We start from the raw sequence: 21,118 nt of genomic DNA, 5'->3' as shown, positions 1-21,118 counted from the left end.
AATATGAATTGCCATACAGTGCCAACTAACTTCATGTACAAGTCCAGATGATGTGTGAGGCTGGATGCAAGTCATCAACCCAATTTCATCCTAATAGACGCAACTTAAGTGAACTCACCCTAGAAACCAGACCTGATAGTCTAGAAAATGTTAAATAATATCTGTATGAATAGTTGAAGAATTAAAACAAATTCAAAAAATGAAAGAAAACAATTTGTTGTATAAAATAAAAAGCAAGGCAACTCTCTTGTCCAAGTGGGTCTTTATGATGTCTGTGCTGTGAGACGGTTCTTCGAGGGTACTTGGTATCTGACAGCTCTATTAGCCCTGCAGCCTTATCCAGCATGTTTATTTTTAATAGGTTTCCCTTACAAACAGCTGCCTAAGATGCTAGCTTGTTCTTTCTTCCTTGGGCCTTTCGTAAATATTTGAAGCAACCACTCATTAACCATAGCACATCTATTCAGTCCTGTTGTACGGCCTGTGAACTGGAACTGGCTTTTCTTTTATTTTGCTATCTACTGACCATACTAGAAGACCCCTGCAGTTTGGGTTCAAATTATCCTCCAACTGAGAGCTAATCAAGGGAGTCTGACCTGGTTTGCAAATAAACTAGGAACAAAAGTGAGTTTATTTTTTCTTTCTAGGGAGCCTCAGTTCTCACAAACTGAAGCGAAATACAAGCACAGCAGAAATGCAATTGCCTAAAATCGGAAACAGGCACAGCTACCCCTGAAGATGGACCGGATTTACCAGGCGCTTCGGAGGTACCCGTTTTCAAGCTGTAAATCCATTCTTTATAGAAATTGGTTTGCAAATACATTTCAAATTAAAAGTCACAGTTCATTTAACGCAAGTCTGCAGCAGGCAGAGAATGTAGATTTAAAGCACTGGGGCTACCCCAATGAGGACACTGGAGATTTCAAGTATCTTCATGGCTGCCAAGCTTCAAGTTGCTGGGTACACATGGCAGAATTAAGCTTTCTGCACCATTAACATCATTACTGTAGCCACCGTACATAGACTTCCACACTATGAAATATGAAATAGTTCCCTTTTAAAGTCTTCCTGTTGCTTCTGCTGCTGCTGTTGCAGACAGGTCTCACTGTGCGCCCCACTCTGGAGTATTACTAACAGAGCTCAATACAGTAAAGTCCAGGGACAGAAATTACACCTTGGGTCTGAAGCTCAGAGTTCTTTTATTAGGTATCGAATCTTAGAAAACAGCCTAGGATCACAAAGCTGAAGACACAGGAAAAGCTTGAGGACATCCTCGCAGAACACTGTGACTGCAAATCTATGAAGGGCTTTACTTAAATTGCTATCAACTGATGAAATGACCAAGTTATTACAATGCAGTTAACTGCATTGCAGCGCCAATGCATTTGCAGCATCCAGTATCCAAACACAGCACTTTCCCAAGAGGCAGCCAAAGACAAGGCGGCACACTGGCTCCTGAGTGAAGAGTTTAAACTCTTCCTCCAACAGCAAGCAGGGATAGCTGCACCATCAGCCAGGAGTCTAAGCTAACAGAAGGATGGGATGAAAGGCCAGAGAAGGGAAAAGTACAAAGATTAGCTGGTACTCAATTCACAGTCAACATAAAGTGTGATAAAGCAGCATAGTATGTCAGTTATAGTCAAAAGCACACAGCAGTCATCAAAACAGTCATCACAGTGCAAATGGAAAAAAAGAAAAAACAGAATAAAATCAGAGATATCAAGATGTACAGGATTCAATCTGACTTATGAAATAAGGCTTTATTTCTGTTAGCAGTTTTGTGGAGATTTTAAAGATTAATTTTATTGCTTTTATTTCTGTATACACATGTAAGTCTTGGTTTGTGTGAATACTGGTTCCTATGGAGCCAGAGTTACAGGTGGTCCCCAACAGCCTGGCACAGGTGGTGGGGATCAAACTCTGGTCTTTTGCAAGAGCAGTACTCACCCTGAACTGGTGAGCTTTCTATCCAGCCCCAGATTAGTAGTTTTGATTCCTGGAATCCATGTTTAAGAAAACTCACCAGTACCACAGTTGAACACATATGATATCAGGAATTAGATGATCCTCCATTAAAGAAAGATCTGGTTTCACCCAGAGTATATACTGCCGAGCTTTCATTAAGTTTTCTCTTTGTCTATAGCATCCTGGGTAACACACAAACTATTCTGGAAGGCCATATGATTTAATATTCTAATGTTTTACTTAAAAAAAAAAAACCACCCTGTTTTTTTCTAAATTTCTAAATGACAAATTTAGAAATTAGCCATTGTTGGTTCTCATGTTCCAGCATTCATCAGAAAAAAATGCAAAATATCAATAGCACTGTCTTCATATCACAGATCTGCTACTTAGGAGTATTTGAACAATATTCTTAAATAAACTAATACTAGAAACAATGAAGAATAACATCCACACTGACCTCAGCTAATGTGCCATTAAAAAAAAAATCACGATTCTCTTGTATTTATCCAACGTAAGCTATTTTAAAGGTCATCAATTTAAGTCAAGAAACATGCAATAAAATGCAAAATGTTAGGCAACCTGAGAAATAACACAGGTTTTCAAAATTAACACAGAAAGCTATTTTTCACATGACTAAAATATTTATGAATTTACAAAAAGCATACATTACTTGAAAATCTAGTTCCAAAAATATTGCTGGATACATTCAAATATTGAACTAATCATGTTAGAGAAGTTATTTAAAAATCTTTATTCAATTTATTCTCCACTTAACACTGAGCCAAGCTCCTCCCATTGCCCCCCTCTTTTTTACATAAACTAATTACATAGTGAATTACAGCTGAAAGTCAGTGCAATCATAACTAAAGGTCAGACCCCCGAATGTAAGTTATTTCAAGTCTGAAAAATAAAGCCCAGATGTTACTACAGCGAACAAATATAGATATAAAATGGAAACGAATTCACTTGGTAAAGTTTATATCAACCCCATCTTTCCACAAAGAAAACTGACCTTTGCTACTTCAATCATTTTCTTTAACAATTTTTATGTAAAAGATTGTCTTTGTTTCAAATATTCTTTAGCTTGCTATTCTTTATTTATGTAATATAGATAGGTATACACTAATATTCACGTGTACCCAATCTATGCTGTTCTCCCAAATGACCTCATGTCTATGAACAATCCATCCTTCATTGCCAATCAACGGTACTAGAATGGCGATTCCTTCTAACTTGAGGATCTACACATGTGTAAAGTTCCTTCTGAGAACATTGCCTACAGAGGCTGCTACGGCTTCCAATCTAATTATGAGAATCATCACAGCACACAACGTGCCCTCATTTAAAACGCATTTACTGAACATTAATTGAAACGTGGGGAGAAGTGAGCACTGGGCAGTCCCCACTGCCGAGGTGGTCAACTGGAAGGCATAAGTAGACCACTCTGCATCTAGCAAGCTCTGTCACCACAGAGAAACAAAGAATTCTCTATGATTGGGGCCAGACTATGCTGCTAAAAAAAAAAAAAAAAATAGCTATTAGACCAAAATATGAAGGGCCATGCAAATTATGTCATTCTCTAGGATCTTTCTACCCACTATGACCTAAAACACCTTGAATCAGGATGACCTGCAAGTTTAACAATGTAGACTCCCAGGCTCTACCCAACTAACCAGGACAGCAATATTCCCAGGCAATCTACACATACTTTGCAATATGGCAAACCTGCTTGAAATCCAGTGTTTCTTCTGAAAAGGTTACCCAGGCACAGACATGTGAGGCCAGGCATGAGTATCTACACATACAGGCCTTAAAACCACACTCTGAGGAGCACAGTGTAATTCTCAGGCCACACCCTGTTTTCTCAGGTTCTTTTTCTTTGTTCACTTCTTTTGAGTTTTAGTCAGATAAACCAAAGTATGTTTTCCACTGTGTAAGAATGTAGTAAGATTGGGATTATTGTTTTAAGAATTGCTGTCTATCATTAGGACCATGAAGCGTAGAAAAAGCCCAAACTCACAACCAGTGGTTCTAAGCTTGCAGTACATAGCTTACTGATAAGCAGGATTGAATTACTATACAGTACTTTGTTATTTTGATCAAGAACAGGATAGGTGCTATTGTGTGTCCACAGCTGTTGGCTCTGTGACTTTAAGAAAACCATTTATTCTCTTTCCTCCTCAGTTTTCCCATCTGCAAACTAGAAGCAAAGCCTACCTAGTAGATATGCAGTGTGGAAGCTGCCTGTGCAGAGCTGTGTCTGTGGAGCTTGAAAGATGCTCACCAAATGGTTTCTTCCTGTTACTAGTGATAAAAATGGAGGGTGAGAAAGAGGAAGGTCCAGGGCCAACAAGCCACTGCCAATGCAGGCTGCCTTCTTTACAATTGTTATCCTATATTATTTCATTGATTCCTCTAAAGTACATACAATTTATACTTTGTATCCTTTTTCTTTATTAATTGTTCTTTTGCTGTTAAGCTAGGGAGAACATCTGTAGAATTCAGTACTGAATTCTAAGAATTTACCATGACAAATTATATATATATATTTGGTCCACAATAACTATTTGCTGGAGGAACATATGAGTAAAATGCCAATCTATTAGTTAATAGGCTCTCATGGCACTTTTCTTAGTGTAGTGTGCTGCTTTTTGGAGTAGTGAATTTCAGAAAGGAGAACAGGATCCTGCATTCTCCAAAAGAAAGAACAAAGAACCACCTTGCAAGAGAGTGATATTCTTTTTATTGAGATTACAATGTAAGTACAAAATTCCTGTCCGTTTCTTCCCTCCAAGACCTCCTATATACCCTCCTTGATCTCCCTAAAAATCATGGCCTCATTTTCATTAAATATTATTGCATGCATATACACATGACAAGGTTTCTCTAAGTATCTCATGATGATCTGAAACCTGCCATCCTCCGACTCATCCTCCTGAGTGATGGGACTACAGGCAAGCCAGCTAATTTGGCATTTCCCCAAATAGTCATGCAAAAGCCACTAAGAACCCTGTCATAGAAAAGAAGTAAGAGGCAAGAGACACACTGGCCAGTAAAGTGCCTATAGCATAACCATGAAGAGCAGAGTTTGGATCCCCAGCACACACGTAATAGAAAAACTGTGCTGGACAGTGTGAACCTATAACCCAAGACCAGGGAGATGGGGATAAGAAAATCCTTGGAACTCATTGTCCAGACAGCCTAGACAAATCAGTAAGCTCCCTCCAGGATCAATGAAAGACCCATCACAAAAAAATGGGTAGAAGATAACCTCTGAACTCTATACATATGCAGGCACCTACACACCAAAAAAAGACAAAGTAAGAGAAGAGCTAGGTTCAGTGTATGGGGAGAGCAGGATGGAGCCAGTGTGAGTGCTGAAGTCAGTATGAGCAGAGGATGGAGCCAGAGGCTATCAGCCCGCGGGTGCCAAGTGCAGCCTGCACTCAAGTCCAAGCCTCAGTGCTCCTCCTGGTGCAGAGCACTCCCTTTGGCCTCTCTCCTAAGAGGTCACTGCTTTTATCTTCCAGCTCACAGCCTTCCTTTCCCCAAATTATATCTACTATTCTCAACTGGGTTATCTTCTACTGTGCAGATGAATCAAGTTTGATGTTTTCTAATCTAGTAGAGATGTAGATTTCTACAAAAATAAAAATTTAAATTTTCTTAAATTTATTCTTCAAAAAATATACACAAAATGACAAACAGCAACACATTACTTCAGTGTTTATGTAAACAAAAGGTTTGTGGTGGTTCAAATGAGAATGTCCTCGCTAGGCTAAAATATGTGTACCCTTGCTCTCCAGCTGGTGGCGCTGCTTGGGGAGGTAGCATTGGAGAAAGAGCATCAGTGGAGGTGAGCTTTGAGAATTCATAACCTGGCTCCACTTCCAGTTCTCTCTCTGCTTTGTTTGCAGTTGAAGATGTGATTTCTCAGCTTCCTGCTCCTGCTCACTATGATGGACAAAAGAAATTTTTACCTCTATAAGTTGCCTTAGACACGGTGTCTTATTATAGCGATAGAAAAGCAATTAATACAAGTCTAATTAGTTCATTAGCACCGATCAACGGATTATTTCCATAATATAAGGCATGTTTGTTTTATAAAACATGTTTAAAAGGAGTTAAAGGTCTCTTGATTCTGCTAATTATAAGAAATTCTGCTTTCAAAGAATCAAGTCATTCTCATCAAAATACATTATATTTAAGAAAAAAATTTTAGTAAAATTAAAAACTAGGCCCAGGAAATATCTAGGCAATTGATTCCCAAAATTATGGAGTTTCTAAAATAAATATTTCCTAACATATAACTCCCATAGTCTATTCAGAGAGCTACTACTAAATATCTTGGAGTAAGTAATTTATAAACAGCATGTATTTGTTACCACAGCTCCAGAGGCTGGAGTGCTTTCTGGCAGAAAATCCAGGCAGATTCATGCTCTGCTTCAAGGATGGGGCTTCTGGCTGCATTCTCACAGATGAATGGGTGCAGAAAGCAAGTATCCTCAGAGGGTGAAGAACGCAGAGTTTTCTCCAGACCTCACTTACAATGGCATCCTAACTGTCTGGGCTCACATGCTAGGTACCTCCAAATCAACCCCCTAATAGCATCACTGAGGGATTTAATAGGAACTTAGAGATTCTAGAAGTTGACAACCATTCAGACCATAGGAAGCTCCTGGTGAACTATCAGAAACTTTTTGGGGGTAGATTTGTGGGATCTGTATTCTAAAAGCTTCTTTAAACAATGGATGCTGGTACTTTGTAAGCATCATCTGCATCCAACACAAAGTTCAAATTGAAGCTTCAGCACTATTAAACGGCAGGGTGTTTAGGAGCAGGGAAGGCCTTAGGGGCTCCTTTCCTTCCCATTATTAACTCCAGAGCACAGAGCAACAAGCTGCCACTGGAAACAGAGACTGGGCCCCTACCAGACTGTCAGCAAATCCTAGACTGACCATTTTCAGAAATATGAGTACATAACTTTCTGTTCTTTGTAAACTACCAGGGCTGTGTCATTTTGCTGTTTATGAAACAGGATCTTACTATGTGACCCTGGTTGGCCTGGAACTCACTGTAAAGATCAGGCTGGCCTTGAACTCACAGACGTACTGTGGAGTGCTGGAATTAAAGGTATGTCCCACTACTCCCTGCCGGTTTGTTTTTGTGGTGGTGTTTTACTGTGTATTCAGGCTAGTCTTAAACTCTGGAATTCAAGCAACCCCCCTCATCAGCCACCTGCACACACAGACATCCAGATATCCAGTTCCAGTCCAGTCTGTGTTTTATTATAGAAGCACAAATATGAGAATGCAGAAGTTTTAACTTAAAAATGATAGAGCTGATACACAGACTTATTACATGGAAAAATTCAGGGAAGATTTTTGTTACCACACATAGGAAAAAATGCATAATACCAGATTTATGACAAAGTTACTGAATCAAGAATTTCGCCACATATTTACATTTCAGCCAATGGTCTAGAAACCAGACTCTTCCTGAGTTTAAAGCTCACGTCTATAGTTACACCTTAGCAATACTCAGTTTCCTTGACTAGAAAATTGACATATTAATAAGATTAGGCTAGCTTTCATAGTTTTGAAGGTGCTATACACACTACCAGAGCAGAGGAGAAAAGCTGTCTTCATGCTCACTGGTTCAGTAGTGCCACAAATGTCATACAGATTTTTCTTCTTTTACTGAGACCTGCTCCAGAAGACGAAAACCATACTTAGCACTCTGATGGGAGCCAAGAACCTGTGGCAAAGTAGGTCCTAGGCCGTGGGGAACTCCTACTTCTATTATTCTGCTAAGGGGCATAGTATTAAACAACTCCTAATGACTTATCACTATGCCTACAGATTAGTGCCTCTCAAAACCCTTACTGAGAAGTTAATCTTAGCAGTAAATGGTGATTAATTTAAAGGTTGAGGGGAAGAAAGTAAGAGGCTACAGAGTGGTCAACCCTAAATGGGGAATCTATATGAAATCCCCTCGTCCCCAGACACAGCATTGCTGAGAAAAGACATGGAAAGATGGTAAGTGCTGGAAGCAGTAAAAGATCACAATAAAACTGCTTTCCAGACACAACAGAGCAATTCCACGTGTGAACTTGCAATGCTTGTGACAGCATGCACAGCACTGTGCAATCACAAGCTAAACAAAAATCCCAGCATGGAGAGGGAGGGGGTATAAAATCCTACTCCTATCTATAGAACTATTGGCAATTTATAGATGCTGGGAGAGAAGAACCCCTTTTCTTTAAGGGATGGCCCTGGTAGGTTGAATGCATTCCAGCATATAGCCCACACTCAAGAATATATGGGCTGCACAAATTGTACCTGCTGATTTCTTGTCGAATTGTAGTTAGAGAACAGGAAAGGGAGATCGGGTCTGGGAGAAGATGAAGCAGTGGTAAATATGATCAGAATATACTGTATGACATTCTCAAGGATCAATAGTATATTTTTTAGAAGAACTAATTGTAAAGATGTAGAGTTGGGGCAGAGGTCTGGGGTGGATCTCCACTGTCACCTACTCTCTCTCTCTCTCTCTCTCTCTCTCTCTCTCTCTCTCTCTCTCACACACACACACACACACACACACACATATACATACACACATGCACACACATGTAATTATTTAATCACTCATTTCCTTTATCACTCAATTATTCATTTAATCATCAACTTCCTTTTACTCAACTGCATCGTTACTGTTGGATTTTCTAGCCTCTGGCTTTCATCCTGCTCTTGTTAACACTATCACAAATGATACATTAAATGACATGCATTTCAAAGTCAGCAACCTAAATCAAAACTTTTTTTCTGATATCACAAGCAGTAAGAAATGTGTTAGAACTGACCAAGAGATATAAAGAGCAGATGGAGGGCAACAAATAACAAGAAATACAGGAATTTATAACCTCTGCAGACAGCCAAGGTCCCACTAACAAACACTGTTTTTCATGCAGAAAATTGTGCTCACCATACGTGACATTGTGTAAGGGTGTTTACGGCAATTTAATATCCACGGGAGCAGGAGAAGAAATTTAATAAGTTTTCAAATGAAATGAACTGACAGCCAGTGTGAGAAACTGCAGACTCTGCAGAATGAGCACAAGCTGCTGGCACCACAGAGTAGTGCTTCTTCCCAGAAAACAGCCCAGGAAGGTCAGGTCCAGAAACCACCAGGTAACAGTACCGCTTCCACATCCTTCCAGGGCGGGAAAAATCCCCCAAGCAACCTTCCATACTAACTTACAACTTTCGAAGTTCACCAAAACCACCCCACCCCAGAAACAGATCAGCCTCAATTCGAACTCTGAAAACACACCCTTGGGGCCACTTGTGTCGCACTGTCACCCAGAGTAATTTGCAGAATGCTGCTAAGAATGCAAAATAACAAAGCAAATGCATATTTATGTACCAGTCATTAATGTTGAGCTAAGTGCACATACCCGATCCATAAAGCAGTAGATACCTGTGCACTGGCAGCAAATAAATCTCCAGTTATTTCTCAGCTGAAAATATAGGATAACCATCACCACTAAATATCTGTGTCATATAATCCAGTCTGTGTTCAATTAACTGCACTAGAGGAACACAGGAAGCCAAGTAGGATTTCCTGTTCATTTCCAAAACATGGATTTCCCACGCCACTTTCTCCTTACAGGTCCCAACAAACACGTGGAACTACATGAGGCTTGATCATTTCTATGTTAGCCACTCACCCAACAACTACTGAAGACTGGCAGACCCATACATACCACCACACATGCTTCAACCTAATGTCTTCTATAAAAGCTGCCCTGGACCAATAATGGCATATACTGAAATCACAGCCATCTACAGCTCAAGCCAATTGGCAGAATATAAGCTTCTCCCAACAAATGTTCAAGAAATATCTACTGAGTGAACAATAGCCATATAGTTCCAATGGTCACATTAACTCAGGGGCACATCACAGGCCTCTAGCAAAACAAACACTCCAATATTCCGATTGGTATCTTGAATCTTAAGGGTCATTGGAGGTGACCATGGCTGATCACTGAGGGCCAACGGGCAGCAAGACTCTAGACTGAGACCATTGATGAGTAGGCCGACAAGCAAGGAATGTCAGTCAGTGTTAGGGGAGGTGGAGAGAGACGTAAGGGCTGCCAAGGAGCGACGCCACTATTGAGACTTGGGAATGTTTTTAAACTCCAAACATGCTTATTTAAATTTTTAAAAGGTCAATGAGCTCTTATAGCCTAAGACTTGTTTCATGGTTCTATATACTTAACATTTCATCATTCCAAAAACAGGTATGGTAATGCATGCCCTTAATGCCAGCATTTTGAAGGCAGAGGCAGGGGGTTCAGAAGTACAAGGTTATTCTCACCCATTAGCAAGTTGTAGGCTAGCAAGGGCTAGGTGAAACATTGTTATTACTCCCACTTGGTACCTGCTTTCCTAAACAGAGAGGAGTGCCTTAAAACACAGGCCCTGTGGTTTTAATCTTTTTAACTCCTACACTTTGCAAAGTAAGTACTCCATAACTGTCAGCTGTGTCTTCGATCCTACCTGCATGATGATAAATGAGCCTTCTAGTCTTCCAACTCTACAAGCATGTAGACGTCTCACAGTACACTACATATTTGCTCATGAAATTATGAGACTTACTCTTTCCCGACTTTTTTCAATTGTAAGGATTCCCAGGTTAATAAAATTATCTTCTCAATTTCCAAGTAGGCATAGCTTTATGCAGCTTTCATTTTCATAGTCCATTACATATAATTATTTAATGTGTGGTGCTTAAATCTCTTCTAGAGTTGACAATATATAGCAAACATGCATATGAAAGTGATCTATAAGAGACATTTACTTGGTAATTTTATTTGAATATTGTGCAAATAAAAAGACAAGGAAATTAGACATTTAACTGCCATACAAATTAATAGGATGCCATTATTGGTCTCTTTTTTTTTATCTTGGAGCAAAATCATTATACAGTAATCATCACTAGAGGTGATAGTCAAATGGGGGCTTTATATCAGCATCACAACTGAGCAATCTGGGTAATACAACAGAAAATCCAATATTGCTCCTAGCCTTAACTACCCAACATATAGCAGGAAGCAATGTTCTTCATCTCATTGTTTTTCACAATTAATCTTAGCCATAACAGACAGTGCTCTTTGCCGGCCTGGAGATTCAAACTTGATTATTAAAATTTCAGCACTAATATTGAAATCAGGCATCAAAAATTATCTTTATATTCTGAATATTTCATCCATAATTTACATTTTATTCTGTAACTGATTAATGTCACATCTCTTGCAAGGGCTTCTCAGATTGATGAGGGCAGAAAAAGGTGTGTGGGTTGTGGGAGAGGGGCAGTGGAAACAACACACACACAAGATCTAGAAAAGCACACAATAGCTGTGCAAACGGCCCATCCATCATCTCCACGTTTTGATTCAAAGACAGCAATGGAAGGTGCTATTTCCACACCACTCCCCCTGCACACACACAAAGGTTTGCTCCATTGAGAACACAACTGAAGCTGATTGATTAGCTGCTAGAGAAAAATCAATACAAATATCCTAGAAAACACCAGCCTGTGAATTCATTCTGGCTCCGACAAAGTCCTAGTCACTGCTTGACATGTTCTTCTAGATATCTAAAAATGCAGCTACACAGAACCCAGCAATCTTAGCCCAGGGAACACAGTTAATCCCTATGATTTCATTAAAGGGGAAAAAATCCTGACTCAGCAAAGAGAAGGAGGCAGGGAAGATGCTTTCCCTTCATACAAATGTAGATATGCCCCTGAACTGAAAAACACTGAGAAAGTAGAAAGTCAATGGGAAATGCCCAGAGGACTAGAGTGAGATAAAAACATGGAAAGCAGCTAAGAAACCAACTAAATATGTACATGCTTCATGGATAAGAGAAATTAAGGTTTCTCTTTATAAACTATAATCCTGACTTCAATGCTGCCCATTCAAAAGTTCATAAGCACACTTTTGGAAGGTGAATGTAGAGGCAGCAGATTCAACACTTCAGGAGGCCATTTTATTCCTAATGATTTTCTGACTGGTTTACATCCTCTTCTGCATGCTGCTTTCCTTTCACTCAGCCTTTAGTTCACACATTCACTAGACAGACAGAAGATTTTTTTTTTATAAACAAAACATTTCAAGGATATGCTACTGAGGAAGAAATTACATAGTTATTGTATATTCTATTACATGACAGAAACCTGGCTTCTAATCCTAATCTATCCACGTTTAATTTTTAAAAAATCATTTATATTACTGGCACACAGAAGCTAGTAACCAAAATAAGAAAAGGAAAGAAAAAATGCCACCGAAACAGTGTGTAGTGGCACATAAAATTCTAGCATTCTGAAGGGAGAAGCAAGAAGATTGTTCAGGTTTGAGTCCGCCCTGGTTCACATAACAAGTTCAATGTCCCAAACAGGAAAATCTTACCTTAAAAAAAAAAACACACACACACAGAAAAGGAAAAGGGAGAGTTAGGGAGGGAAGAAGACAGGGGCATTTTAAGGAAAGATTTTTATCTGTACTAATAAAGTAATTTATTGATAACATACTTACACTCCATCTTTAAGGAACTCTTCACAGACAGAGCCATGTTTCTTACTCATAATGTAGCCAGCCGTCTAAATAATGGTTTTGGATTAAAGGTACATGAATTATTAAAGAATAAAGAAAAGTTTAAAATAGGAAAATGGAACATTTCTCCTATTATGTAACCTATAAAATTATCTTTTGTGATTTGATAATGCAAACTTTAAAACTCATTAAGATCCTTAAAGTCTCGAGGTCCTTTGTAGAAACAGAGACAATGCTACTCATTCAGAGTGTTTATAGTGGGAGCTTACAAAATGGTATTTCCTATCATCAGAAATGAAAAGTGACTGTCATATTAACTAGCTCATCTAGAGAATTTTCTCATAAACCATATTTTAAAGCAAAAGTAAGCCCTGTGATTGGATCCCAGTCATCTATGTCTGTTACAAACACTACAATGTTCTATGCAAATGAGGTTTTCCCTCCTTGATACATTTACAATACGTTTACACTGTATAAAACATTATCTACTTCCTTCCCCTTCACTCAGCCACTATCATAGATACACTATCTAGAATTCTTACAACAGATAATGCTAAATGAGCAGTGAGGACAAACTATAGCTTGGAGAGGCCAGACAGCCAGATCAGGTCACCTGGCAGTGAGCAACAGAGCAGTGTTCCAAACCCACACTGCTTACAGCAACCCTCCTGCACACATCGGTCTCCTAACAAGGTATGACCTCAGTGCTTCAGCAACAAAGCCACATGCCAATCAAATGAGCCTGCAGTAGTCCAAGAACCAGTGTCTCAGTACCAACTCTAAGATACAGATAACAAGAAGTTTCAACCTTCCAATGCCAACACTCAGTTCAAATGAAAATAACACACAAATCACTAATGACAATAATGTTATGATCTTCTGGAACTTTCTACAAAAGCAGTCACTAAGTGTTGCTGGCCTGTGATAAGCCTGAGTCAGTCATCATCAATAGCCTAACACTGCACAGCTGACACTACCAACTAACCCCAGAAGAAACTGCATGCTGCTCAGAAGAGAAATAAGACTGCTGAGGTAAAAACACTTACAAAAGTTCTTCAACCAATTTATAAAATCCATATTCTCTTTCTCTTCAGTCTTGTATGAGACATGAGTTGGTCCATATAAAGTCATGGTGCACACCCGTCAAAAGTATGGTTCAATTATGAAGTCATAAAGAAAATTCTTCACTTCTAAGATAGTTACCTTATATCTTTATAGTTTTCAATTTTTCCAAGTGAAATGAGATAGGTTTTTAAATTTCTATGCAATTTCATAATGTTGAAAAATATGCTCCCTATACTTGTAGAGGATGACACATAAATCAGTTAGACTTAGTACGTTCATTATCAGACAGATACATGGAAAAATGAGCCCCAGTCAAAAGTGCCAACCAACAGGGCCAGGTGCATAGAGTAGGTTTCTATCCAAACTGCTGCGCCTTCTGAAAAGGGCCTTCAGGAATCATACAAAAAAAGACAATCTCTCAGAGTTTCCCAGAACACATAAAACCTAGTAATAAAAACAGAGTGTTACTAAGAGCCAACAAGAACATCAGTGCCTGCTAAATGTGAACATGGCAAAGAAATAAGTTAAAAAGAAATGATTTTTAAAAGTGGTTATATGTCAATAAATGACATAAAATAAATGTCATTTTTTCTCTATTTTTTATTACATGAAACATTCCAAATTCATATTGATAAAAGCTTTAGATAAATCAAATAAAGAAATGTGTTTGGAATACAAACATTGTGACATTTAGGGTTTAAGTCCTGAATGCAGTTTTCCAAGTTACCTTGCTAAGAGGAAAAGTACATTGCTAGTAACTATTAACCCACAAGAAGAGGTGACAATAGGCAATCCGCATGTTGGGTATAAAAACATACCGCTGTTATATACACAGATTAAAACAAAGACAAAAGAGGAAGTTCATGGCTTAAGCAGTTATTTGTCAAAACAACCATGACTCATGTTAAAGATAAGCTGTGCTGTTTGCTGAGAGCAGGAGCCAGTGATTCAGGCCGCAGTAAGCAGCCCGGGCAGAACGCTCCTCTCAGGACCCCACCAGAACAGCTCTTCCCCGGCCCCAAACTCTACACACTACATATCCCAAGTCATTCTCACCTGTGGGCATTTATTGTGAATCAATCTATCTATCTATCTATCTATCTATCTATCTATCTATCTATCTATCTATCTATCTTTCTTTCTTTCTTTCTTTCTCTCTTTCTTTCTTTCTCCTTCCTTTCTTTCATTCATTCTTTCCTTGTTTCACTCATTCACCCTGTTTTCCTTTTCCATGATATCTAGACATGGGTGATCTGCAATGTGTTGTTTATGTGAGTGGTTAGATGGAAAAATGGTACAAGTCCATAACCAATAGAAACACAGCTTGAGCATTTATTTCAGATACTATGCTCTGGTAGCTGAGCAAACACACACACACACACACACACACACACACACACACACACACATACACACACGCCAGACAGCTAAAGAAACTGGAACATTTATTGGGAAGTATTATTTAGGAGATGAATATGACTTATTAAGAAGACGACTTCATATATAATTCTAGAAACTCTTACCTTGAAAGGACTGCTTGGCTCTCTCCACAAGTTCATCAATGGGATAGCTGGCCAAGTTTCCTCTGGCATGTTTAGTTTTGCAGTAGGTACAAGCATTGAGACACCTGTTTAAACAGAAGCAATAAATAAGGCTCAAAAACTTAAAGACATACATAAACTAGCAGGCAGAACAAACAGTGCAGTGACATTTTAGTAACATTTGCTTAATTTATATGAGATACAAAAATAATTATCTAAATGATTCACATTTACTTTCCATGAAGAACAGAGTTGGTAATCCTTGTGACTTTTAACTATGAGAGAATGATCATAGAAAGCCACAGATCATCCTAAAACACACAACTCTACAAAGAGCAAAGTTTGTAAGTACTTTATGATTAAACACATACATGTTTTCAGGACCCAAGTTTATAAACTTCATGATTAATCAAATAAAATTCAAACCATCAGTTTTTAAAAAAAAAATTAGTAAACCACCAAAAATTTCTTTGGTCATCAAATAATTAGAAAAATTTTAGTATTGCTTATATGTGGCTTTTTATTAGGAATTTTAAAGCATATTCATTGAATCTTTAGCTAAGGATTTAAAAATAAATGAATAGGCAACAGCAGCCTCACAAAATTAGAAACTTTTAGAAAATTTCAGATTATTTTTTTATTCCATGAGGGAACTTTTAAGATGTGCCTGTGACTTCCATGAGCCAGAGAAACAGACAAGATGGAAGGCAAGCTGTGCGGAATGTAAAAACTGACTCAGGTCCCGGTAAGCTTCACCCAAGGTTCAAAGTTACTTTTTCCAAACTACAATATTGATTTGTTTAAAAGTAAATTTAAATCAATATATTAGAAACTAAAAAAAAAAAAAAAAAACAAAAAAACAGTTTTTAATATATAAAAAGGTGAAGTATAAAAACACTGGAGGGAGCAGAGTTGTCTATCCTCTGTATGTTCAGTATCCACTGTGAGGAGTAAGGCCCTCAAAAGACCACTGTTACACAAAGGTTTTACATTTTCACAATGGAAAAGCAGAATTTGACAAATGAACCTTAACATCATGATTTTACTGGTATATAACTGTGAGGTATATATGAATTACTGACCTTAGTAGGCAAACCACCAACGTCTAATGTCTTACAGGTTTGCATATAACTCCAAGGAACAGTAACATGTACATTTTAAAAAGTTTTTTACCATTTAGCTAAGATTGATTGATAACTGGCAACACTGTCCTTCCAAGCAATTTCTATTTAATTGAAAACACTGAGGACCTTCTGTGCGATGCTTGGCTGTGCTGCTCACAGATGATATAGCCCTTCTGTTTCCTCCTCACTAAGGAAAACAACTGTTAAGTTTGGTTACGGGCTCTCCTTTGGCCTCATTTGTGTGGTGATGATGGGGAGAGCAGCAGAGCGTATTAACAACAATGCCCACTATATTCCAACTGTATGGATCTTCTGAACAAGCCCCTAGAATAAATATGAATCAAGCATCCTCGGGGTTGATTGCTACAGCCTGTGTTTAGTAGAAGTAAGGCTCTGGGTTTGATTTCCAGCATTTCCAGTATGATATGTAAGAAACATAAAAACAAAACAAACACCCAAAACAACAGAAATCATCCTAGCTGTGTCCAAATGAAGACAGAGGTGCTCGTCCCCCAGGAGCTAAGGTAAAGCAGCATATATTTGACAGCGCTTATTCTCCTACATAAGGCCATTCATTTATAATCTATGCATCTCTCCCTCAGTCTGAGAGCCAGGTTTCCTGTCCGCACTGGCCTCTCTGCCTGTGTCTGCATGTCCACTGTCAGTCATCTGTTCTCTGTCTCATCTTCTTGCTATGTCACCTCATAATGACTTGTTTTGTTTCAAATTCTGGGACTCAATTCTCAGTACTGTGCTGGGTACACTGGGAGACCAGTGTGCTCTCTGACTCTTCCGCAAGTGTTCTCATGGACCTGGGATTTCCCTCGGAATGGCATTCACTGAAGTCAGCACTATTCTAGGCAAGTTGCCACATCGGGCTCTAATGCTACTTCAGGGATCCTGCTTTCGTCTTTGTCCCATCCCGATGAAGGGCAATGACAAGTCCAGGGAAAATCTTGAGAGAAGCCACTAACACTTCTGACTGGAGTTGCTTCTTAAAAGACACCATACCAAAAGAAAGGGTGTGGAAAGAATAATGAGCAGAAGGAAAGTGGAAGAAGTAATGTAAACTGTAGAAAAGCTTTTTACAGTGGGTAAATTTTACATAGCAGTCATTTGGTGTTTGTGCACTGTCATGTGACAAGTATGCCCAACTGTGTGGAACATATGAACTGTATGTCCAACTCTGTGGAGCACTCGTACTGTATGTCCAACCCTGTGGAGCACTCGTACTGTATGTCCAACCCTGTGGAGCACGTTTACTGAGGACAGCTTAGTTTAAAAGTAGGTGTAGAAACCAATCAACAGTTCCCTACTGTCTTATTCAATAACAGAAGTGCAGCCACTCCATGAAAAACTGCTTGTAAAAATGTACTAAAAAGGTAAATGAGTGATATTCTAAAACATTCCTAATATAAAGCCAGAAAATATAAATACTACATTAGGAATTCAAAATATTCTTCACTCAACCACTCTTCCACACATTGTTGAGATATTTTGAATTCTAAATTTCCATTGAATAAGATAGATTCATTCTTATCTGTCAAAAAAAAAAAACAAACCTTGCTATTGTTAGCAACCTTAAACTCAACAATTCTAAAGTGCACACTTCTGTAAACATGTCACAACAGGACTAACTCAAGAAGTAAGTCTCATGTCTAACTTCTAACTAGGAGGGGTCTGTTATAATACAGAGGAAAATTACAGCACCAAAGCACTAAAGAATGAGCTTTGTGATGTTTCTAAACAATATTTTTTTTGCAGTCACCAGGAACTGTGTTGACCAACAATTTCAACACTCTAAAATAAGGGAATTCATAATAGACAGTTCTAATTGTCCATAAGCAATTAAGTATCTGTCCAAGAGTAAGACTGAGCCAGTTTCTTTAACAGTCAGAAAACAAAAGATCTTTGAAGGCTCACCACGGAAAGCCAAAACCAAACTGAGGTAGCCACTGAACTGCAAAAATGCAGAAAACCCTCCAGCTACCCAGGCTGTCATGACAGAAGAGAACAATCAGCACACCTACATAACTTGTGAGCTGGCCATTGGCCAAGAAACAGTAACCAGCTCAGGAGCAAGGAGAGATGAGGCTGGACTCATCGGTGCGGCCTAAAGTCTGTGAGAGCACATTCGGGGCAGCACTTTTAAACTCCAGAGGGCAAACAAATGAAATAACAAGGTGGTTCAAAAATCATGAGTTCCAAAAGACTGGAACAGAAGAATATACTGATGCAATAGCTGACCATATGAAGCACATAAAAACAAACCCCCTTAGCAGAGAGTTTTTTTAAAAAAAACTGTAATTTGGTACTGTAAATTCGAGAATAATTTGAAAACCATAATTCCACTCCAAAACATAACTCGTATTATCTGTTTTAGTGGAGAGGGGCAGTGAGAAGCCTCGTGCGACCGAGGCTCCTATTTTTCCTTGATTCTTGGTTGAGAATACATTTGAATATGCAAACACACCCGAGAATAAAGCATTAACAGTGAAGTATAAATTACTGAAACAGTGTGGTGCCTTCATATACTTTAATCCTTACTTTCTTTAGAATCAGTTGCTGTAAGTATAAAAATATTTAGGAGATTCAAGTGTGACAAAATACTAAGCTCTTAGAGCTAAGTCTTGGAAAAGCTACACTGTGACCTGCCTGTGTTCTTCTATACCAAGGTATCATGCAAAGGAAAAATGAAAAACCAAGAAACAACTTCCACAGGATAAAGGTTGAGGCAGACCTGACTGTTAAGTAGAACTTACTGTGCCTCATCATCAGCACGTTAAAGGACTTCTCCAAAAAATGGACCAAATGTTAGAACTACTAAACAAATATAGGAGACCTTATCAGCAGACCGATGAACACTTCATGTAATAAGGAGATGTCTGCTGCCGAGGGTGAAACTCTAAGCAAAGAAAAACGGAGCACCAGAAAGACAGCAGAAGTGAGGCTCCGGAATGAGAAAAAGATGCGGGATTCTCCCCTGCACCCTCATCACTGACTACCAATTCCCTCCAAACACCAGAGTTTCCCTGATAACTCAGTACTGTCTTCCACTATGCACTTTCGGACTTTTGTCTCCTGTGTGTTAAAAATTACATTATACTGACTGCACCTCTATCCCCCTTATTCCATGCCTATGAGCTTCATTCTCTATTTCAAAAGGCTGCATTAATGGGTTTTCACTTCTGTGAATTTCATCTTCATTCCCTTTACCTTTAAGGATCACTCTTATGGCCAGCACCCATCGATCCCCATAAAACTCAAGACCTTTAAAATTATTTGGTAGGAATGGCAGCTAATAATAACAGAAGATGGCTGCATGCTTGCCTGATACAGTTAGGCATCTTACATAATAAAGATGCAAGCAGCATTACCTGGATCTTTCATAAAGGAAACTGAAGCTCAAAAGGATTATAAAATGTGCCCAAAGGTACACAGAGCCAAGTCGGACTCAATTTCTTCCTTCTTTTCTTTATGTGATACTGGAGCCACACCCAGGAGCTTAAGCACGTTAACCTTCTGCTATTATAACCCCAGCCCTAGACCCAATCCATCTTATCTGAAATTCCCACAGCACAAATTGAATTCTGCATTGCTCTAATAACACAAAAACTAACTCTGTGAGAATACAGACTGATTATAACTGTGACTGGTGAGGTGCCTTGCTGAGTAAGAGCCCTTGCTGTACAACAGTGGGGATTTAAAAGTTCAAATCTGTAACACTCCTGTAAAAAGCTAGATATAGCTACCCACACAACTATAAACTACACAGTGTGGCTGGATGGAGACAGGAAGACTGCTGAAGTGTTTGGGCTACCAGCCTAGCTCCAGGTTCAATGAGGGACACTAACTCAAAGGAATAAGAAAGAGACACATAAAGTAAGGCACAGTGCTCTGGCCTTTCCATATGCCCCAGTGTTTATATACACTACTTTCATATACCTACAAAACTGCCTTCATAAGCATACAATTGTTACTGTGCCACAATTTTAAGACAGTGCTTGTAGTCCACTAAAACACCAACAAATATTTGGTGCTACTGGAGATCTCACAATGGACTAGACAAGCTATCAAACCATAGCTTAGTATAGTTAGGAGGCATGCTATGCAGGGAGGTCCTCAGCAAAACACACACGGGGAAAGAGAAGACATCATGACTAGCAACCAGAACTTTCTCTAAAGTTAAACTATCTTGTATTGACAGTAGTAGTTTTTACGTTATTTTTTATTTTTGAGATTGTGCCATTTTCCCTTCCCTTTCGTCCCTCTGAACGCTCCCATATACCCATATACCTACCCTTCCTTGTTGGTTTTAAATCAATGGCCTCCTTGTCATTAACTGTTCACACACACACACACACACACAGCACCACATTTTTAAAGGCATAAGTACAGCTGCTCAGTCTATATAATGTTGTTTGTATGTATGCTTGCAGGGCTGACCAACCATTGGTATTGGATATCCAAGTTGGTACGTTCTTCCCTAGAGAAAGCTATTTCTCCTGTCTCAGCTTTTCCTAATTGCCTGCAGTTTCTTGTGTAGGCTTCAAGTCTCATTGGCTTTCCCCCAACCTCATCAGCATGTTTGCTATTGTCGTCCGTTTCCGCTCTTGTTTATGTAGTTGTGTTGGTGAGACATGGGTCTGGCTTCTGACATTCCTAGGAGACACAATCTCACCAGAAACTCCCTGTTCTTCCAGACTCTTGCAATCTTTCCACTCCTGTTTCTGCAATGATTACTGAGTCTTAAAGGTGCAGGAGCTCTATAGCGGACTGAGCTCCACAACTGTGTTTTGAAC

At 39.0% G+C, this 21,118-nt stretch overlaps 1 protein-coding gene across 3 annotated transcripts in view; it reads right to left on the bottom strand.

Moving 5' to 3' along the window:
• The window catches only part of Cdkal1 (CDKAL1 threonylcarbamoyladenosine tRNA methylthiotransferase), a 521,362-nt gene that overhangs the window by 289,039 nt on the left and 211,205 nt on the right, over window positions 1-21,118 (bottom strand). For all 3 annotated transcript variants that reach the window (XR_013112201.1, XM_034511047.2, XM_076939217.1), the window contains exon 9: window positions 15,175-15,278. Coding sequence is in view for 2 of the 3 variants with exons in the window: in XM_034511047.2 (XP_034366938.1) it covers window positions 15,175-15,278 (104 nt within the window). In the remaining variant the exon portion in view is untranslated. The remainder of the gene's footprint in view (window positions 1-15,174; window positions 15,279-21,118) is intronic.

The sequence above is a fragment of the Arvicanthis niloticus genome, chromosome 8 (genome assembly GCF_011762505.2).
Source record: "Arvicanthis niloticus isolate mArvNil1 chromosome 8, mArvNil1.pat.X, whole genome shotgun sequence".
NCBI lineage: Eukaryota > Metazoa > Chordata > Mammalia > Rodentia > Muridae > Arvicanthis > Arvicanthis niloticus.
The sequence above is the reverse complement of the archived record's forward strand: the minus strand, read 5'-3'. Positions and strand labels throughout refer to the sequence as shown.